This window comes from Gavialis gangeticus, unplaced genomic scaffold (genome assembly GCF_001723915.1).
Source record: "Gavialis gangeticus isolate Ggan-Ray unplaced genomic scaffold, GavGan_comp1, whole genome shotgun sequence".
In the NCBI taxonomy this organism is placed as follows: Eukaryota; Metazoa; Chordata; order Crocodylia; family Gavialidae; genus Gavialis; species Gavialis gangeticus.
The window spans coordinates 47,411,563-47,417,893 of record NW_017729004.1 but is presented as its reverse complement, the minus strand read 5'-3'; the positions used below and the strand labels follow the sequence as shown (position 1 = coordinate 47,417,893).

General features: G+C 37.8%; 1 protein-coding gene across 1 annotated transcript in view; it reads left to right on the top strand.

Annotated features, from left to right (window-relative positions):
* The window catches only part of LOC109291350 (macrophage mannose receptor 1-like), a 77,734-nt gene that overhangs the window by 30,651 nt on the left and 40,752 nt on the right, over window positions 1-6,331 (top strand). The window contains exons 11-17 of the mRNA XM_019508331.1: window positions 370-518; window positions 1,881-2,080; window positions 2,477-2,598; window positions 3,727-3,817; window positions 5,014-5,158; window positions 5,749-5,784; window positions 5,886-6,055. Coding sequence (XP_019363876.1) covers window positions 370-518; window positions 1,881-2,080; window positions 2,477-2,598; window positions 3,727-3,817; window positions 5,014-5,158; window positions 5,749-5,784; window positions 5,886-6,055 — 913 coding nt within the window. The remainder of the gene's footprint in view (window positions 1-369; window positions 519-1,880; window positions 2,081-2,476; window positions 2,599-3,726; window positions 3,818-5,013; window positions 5,159-5,748; window positions 5,785-5,885; window positions 6,056-6,331) is intronic.

Below are 6,331 nucleotides of genomic sequence, written 5' to 3'. Positions count from 1 at the left end.
GAGATTTTTCTCATAATATGTTTAAGGCATTGGGACTTATCACAAGTCTAATGGTAAAATTGCAGGAGCTGACAGCATTGTATCTTGCACTTATCGTGTCTTTGTATATTGAATTTAAAAGTTCCTGCAAATCAACCAAGTTGCTATGTACTTCAGTGCTCATTATTGTACAGTACAAAGAAAAAAGTACAAATCTAAATTATAGCATAATGAGTATATCTCCTAAGCTCTATTAACTAAATTAATATACAATTATAATGTTACTAACGGTTTTGATGAAATAATTTTGTTTGATGAATGATTTGATGCAAATGAAAACTGTGGAAGAATTTTGGCTTGACATTGAGTACATAATGGTTCTTCTCACAGATACGAACAAGCATTTCTGACTTCCCATATTGGGCATAGACCCACAAAATATTTCTGGATTGGCCTTTCAGATGTAGAAGAACAAGGTACTTTCAAGTGGGCCAATGGTGACAAGATTCTGTTCACTCACTGGAATTCAGGCATGCCTGGTATGTACTGCAGTGAATGGGGCAGCAACCTAGGAAAAATGACACAAAGGCTAGGTACAGACATTCAAAGATAGAATTGATCTAAATTGTGAGGCTTTCAGTAGGCAGTGTAGTTTAGATGGGTAGTGAGCAGAAACACATTCGCCCTTTGAGGGGGAGGGGGACAAATTTTAGACCAAGTTCCACCATTTTTAAACCAGCCTACATATGCCGAACTTATGTTTTGTTATGGGTTTCATAGTTTCATAGTTAATAGGGTTGGACGGGACCTGAGCATATCATCAAGTCAGACCCCTTGCCATGGGAAGAAAAAAGTACTGGGGTCAAATGACCCCAGCAAGTTGTCTATCTAGCCTCCTTTTAAAGACCCCCAGGGTAGAAGCTAGCACCACTTCTCTTGGAAGTTGGTTCCAGATCCTAGCTGCCCTGACTGTGAAGTTGCGCCTTCTGATATCTAGCTTGAATCTACTCTCCGTCAACTTATGGCCGTTATTCCTTGTTACTTCCAGTAGTGCTCAGGGGAACAGGGACTCTCCTATTGCCTGCTGGTCTCCCTTGGTCAGTTTATAGAAGGCCACCAGACCCCCTCTCAGCCTTCTCTTGTGGAAGCTGAACAGGTTCAGGTCCTGGAGCCTCTCCTCATAAGGCCTGCCCTGCTGCCCCCTGATCATGCGAGTGGCCCTCCTCTGGACCCTCTCCATGTTGTCCACATCCTTCCTGAAGTGTGGCGCCCATAACTGGATGCAGTACTCCAGCTGCAGCCTGATCAATGTCATATAGAGGGGGAGGATCACCTCCTTGGACCAGGTTATAAACCAATTTCCAATCATTTATACTGGTAAAAGTGTAATGTCTGTACCTGGCCAAAAAGGTCTGAAGTTGGTCTCTCAGAATTAAAAAAAAAAAAGACCTGCTAGCAAAAAGAAAAAGAAAAACCCTACAGAAAAGAGTTACAGCCTGAAACTGTAATTTGGTGTATTTTTACTCAGAATAATGCAATCCACCTAGGTATGCTGGCAGTCTATCCACTGCTTGTTCTGATTGCTGATCAGTTCCCTTAAACTATTTAGGTCTTTAAGTACTTGATCATTGGTTTAATCCACTTCCACTACTTGTGGGTGGAATTCCATGCATGCTTTCTATAAGGTCAAATGATAAATATCATGATTTTTATTGGCCGTGTGAGTTGCTCAAATGACACAAGCTACTGCTGCTTGTATGCAGTTAGAATGTGTGATTCCATGTGACGTGAAATTTGTAGGAAAAACTAAAACCTATGCCCTGTGTATATTTAAATTCAAACAGAAGTTTAGGTGTATTCAGTTTAATACTTTATACATTTGTCTCTCTTTTTTCATTAAGGGAGGGAGGCAGGTTGTGTTGTCATGAGAACAGGAACTGCAGCTGGATTATGGGAAGTTTTGAGCTGTGAACAGAAAACACTGTTCCTCTGCAAGCAGTTGGTGCAGGGAGCAACTCCTCCTCCTCCACCAACAACAGCTCCTCCACTTTCATGTCCAGAGGGATGGGTTTCATCCACCCATAGTAGCTTATGCTTCAAAGTAAGTATTAAATGTCTGTGATCAAAGCACTTGTTTTCATAAGATATACATTGGATAAATCCAAAGAAAACCTTGACTACAAATTTACCCAGTAGCAATTTATACTGAAGTAGCTCTTTTATCCTGAGGGATGCATGTTGAAGAACCATATTCACATGAAACTAATGTATGGATCATAGAGAATCAGGGAAGATAGAGAAGAGGAGGATGAAATAGCCAAACTCAAGAAATGACCAGATGGCATAGATGAGGATTTTTTTAGTACAGTTAGAGCTTAATGGTTAAGGCTTGGCATAAACAGCTAGATGGGAGACAGGGAGAGTAAGCAGGACCAAAATAGTCATTTCTTGATTTCTCTGATGCTTGTACATTCTTTAATTATATGTTATTTTGCAGCTTTTTAGCAAAGAAAGAAAATATAAAAAGTCATGGTTTGAAGCTAGAGATTTTTGTAGAGCAGTAGGAGGAGATCTGGCTGCTATCCATACTGAAGAAGAACAAAATGTAGTAGTTAAATTGTGAGTATCTGCACAACTTTATTCTTTCACTTTTGACATGTGACACACACATAACAAAAATGTCCTTCAAGAAACAGTTGATTCCAACTGCACATCTATACATTTATATCAATTTGTATTTCTGCATGGTTTTGGAAGTGGTACCAAGAGGGAAGGTGGCTATGTAAACAGGAATTGAGGAGGTAGTTCTGTGTTGGACAACAAGGAAAATGTAGTGGAGTAAAAGGGAAAGAAAGAGGCTACCAAGCTGATGTTGATAACAGAACAGAGGTATAAGACCGGATTAGAGATGTGCCTTGAAGCTTAGTGACTTAGGGCTTTGAAACTGAGGAAAATTTATTAGACTGTGCACTGTACATTTGTTGGGATAGTTGGTAGCAGAGATTCAAAAATGGGATGAGTCAGTCAGAGAGATGGAAAGGTGGTTTTAGCTCACCATTGTGGATGTGCTCCCTGGTTTATACTACTGACACCAGTCATCCAAGTGGTGAAGTATTCTAAAGACACTGAGACTGTGGCACTTCAGAATAGAGAAAATAGGTTCAATTTATAGTTGATCAAAAAGTAAAAAAAAAGTTACAATATGAAAATGTCAAATTCATTTCCATTACACGGGTTTAAATCAAACAAACAGTCCTTGGATTTAATTTTTAAAACCGAAACTATTAAAGCACATTTTTGGTCACTCAGATGCTCAATTTGAACAATTTTAACTTGCTAATTTTTCTGGGTGGGGGCAGGGAGGGGTTTCATGGTCTTCTTTTGCTTTAATGCTTAAAATAAAATACATGCTTAAATTAGGGCCTTAATTTGCATTTACACCTGAGATACTGTGTATAGTAACTCTGCAGTTGTAGTCTTTCTTGAAGAGAAGTGTGTATCACCACTTGAAGCCAGTGTAAGTGTATTCATTTGTGGATACTGGGGATTAAATAATTACATTTAAATAATTTGCTAAGGGAGCAAATATTTTGTATATCTATACAGAATGTCAGAGTGATGTTACAGGAAACGTTCAAACTTGTTGCCATGGTGCAAGTCTGAAGACACTTGTGTGAATCACACACATCCTTCTCTTCTAATGAAATATCCTGTGCTCCCTTTGCATATTTATATTCAATGCTTTAGGCGGAAAGGAGGTTATTCGTCTTCATATTACTGGATGGGTTTTAACAACTTGGATCCTGACAAAGGATATACTTGGAGTGATGGCTCTGCAGTAAGGAATTTACTTTTTTGTAATATAGTTGTCTTTTGTAATATTGTTTCTAGAAATCTTTACAAGGCCATTTCTTGCTTCTCTCCTCCTTCCCTCCTAAGCTACCACATGTGATCCTCCAGCAAGATTTTTGCGAATATATGTGGCAATATAATGCATCTGTTACTCACCACTGCATGCTTCTTTATGGTGGAACCTGATCAAAGTGTATGTGTCTATTTGAGTTGCAACATTTAGTAGCTGTAAAGTATCAACTGTAGACTACAGTTTCTTCCTATAACCACTGGTTTCTTATATTGCTTTGGAAAATGTAATGTCACTAGCTCCATGAACAATTCCCAATCCTGCTGACTCAAACAGTACTAATTAGAAGACTTTGATGTGGTCCATCAAAGAGATGGTCGATCAAATTTTGCTCCAGCTGACGATTTTGAATGCTTTGCAAGATAGACCAAAGTAGAATGCAATAGAATAGTCCAATCTGAAGATGATGGAGTGGGTATGGCAAAGCCTACATTAGATAAGAAAGGTTCCAGTAGAAGATGGTATTAAGAAAATGACATGGCAACCACAACTTATTCAAATTAAACAATCACAATGCATTCAAAATTGGTTCCACTTAAGAACACTTGTTTAAACTTTTGCCATGTTGCCCAGCACCTTGAAACTTCCTAATTTTCATTTGAATACAGCAAACAGTATGTTTCCCCCCTCCTTTACATACTTTACATACATTTATAAATAGTTTTATAAAATGGATGAAGATAACCTAACCTAAAATTGTGGCTTTCCAACTGTTCAGTTGACAGAAGTCATGAAGATACAAAGATACTTGTACACATGATTAGTTGCAGGTGGGATCATCAGCATATCCAAGTAGTAGTTAAGACTAGGTTATAAACCTACTTTACTCCATCCTTATAAAGCATGTCATAGCTGATGTCTCTTGTTTACGTGGGATAGGCACAACTCCTTAAACCTATTACCATGTAAATTGCCCTAAGGAGTCACTACATAAGGTAAGGTCATTCTCCATTTCCTCATCCAGAGAGAGCTGTAATATTCAGAGTCTTATAACTCTGCCCAACAAGGCAGAGTTGAAATAAAAGCACTTCTCTGTGGACGTCACAGTGCAGTGCTAGATCATGATTCTTCTTTAGGAGAAAGTAGTAACAGAACTGTGTTTTTTTTCATAGGTAAGTTATGAAAATTGGGCAGAAGGAGAACCCAATAACTATGGAGGAAATGAAAAATGTGGCGTATTTTATGGATACAGTGACATGGAGTGGAATGATGTGTTTTGTGAGAATATGAATTCCTGGGCTTGTCAAATACAAAAAGGTAAAAAAGCTATAGGCAAACAGAGCACAGTGGTACAATGTAAGGATGGGAAATCAAATCTCAACATTAAATTTAGACCTTTCATTGCCACACTTGGTCTTCTTGAAGAAGAGACCACAAGCTGGTTGGAAAAATGTTTATCTTTATTAGGGTGGTTTCTAGCATCCATTTTCTGCAGGCTCTTCCAGATGTAAATAGCTCTGTAAACCAAATGTGTCCTAAGACACATCAAAACACTTAATTTCTCTACTCAGGAACAGTCTATAACTTTGAATTTTGCTTCATGAAATGCATTTTAGGATACAGATTTGAAAGTAGTTTCCAATCTACAATTTGCATGGGGAATGTATTAATTCCAATAGGTTGATAGCGTGAATATTTGCTTTTAATCGCAACTATTTATTGCTGGAAACTTAAAATATTGATGAATACGTTGTGAACTTTAACTTTCTTTCAGATACTTTATGAATTGTAACAGAAACATATCATATCAAACAATGCTGGAGTTTGTATTACTTTTAAAAATAAATTTCATTTAGAAAGCATTCCTTTGGTTTATCTCACATTCATATTTTATTTTTATGTTGCAGGAGAATCTTTAAAACCAGAACCAAGTAACACATTTGGTAAGCTTTTTATTTTCTGTCACAAGAAACAAAATATTATATGATGATGCTTAATTTGTATTACAGATACTGTGCATGTGGTTTTATTATTTCTTTTGCAGAAGATCAATATATTCTTAGTGAAGATGGATGGATTTTATATAATGAAAAGGAGTACTATTTCAGCAAGGAAAAAATGTTTATGCAACAAGCCCGGGACTTTTGCAAGAAAAATCACGGAGATCTTCTTGTCATTGAAAATGAAAGTGAAAACAAGTTTCTGTGGAAATATGTAAGATTTTATAGTTTCATAGTAGGTCAGGAGGGACCTGAACAGATCATCTAGCCTGACCCCCTGCCACAGGCAGGAATGAATGCTTGGTTCACAAGGCCCCAGACAGGTGATCATCCAACCTCCTCTTGAATTTGCCCAAGGTAGGGGCAAGGACCACTTCCCTGGGAAGTTGGTTCCAGATTTTAGCTATCTTAACTGTAAAATATTGCCTTCTGATCTCCAACCTAAACCTATTCTCCATCAGCTTATTACCATTGTTCCTTGTCACCCCAG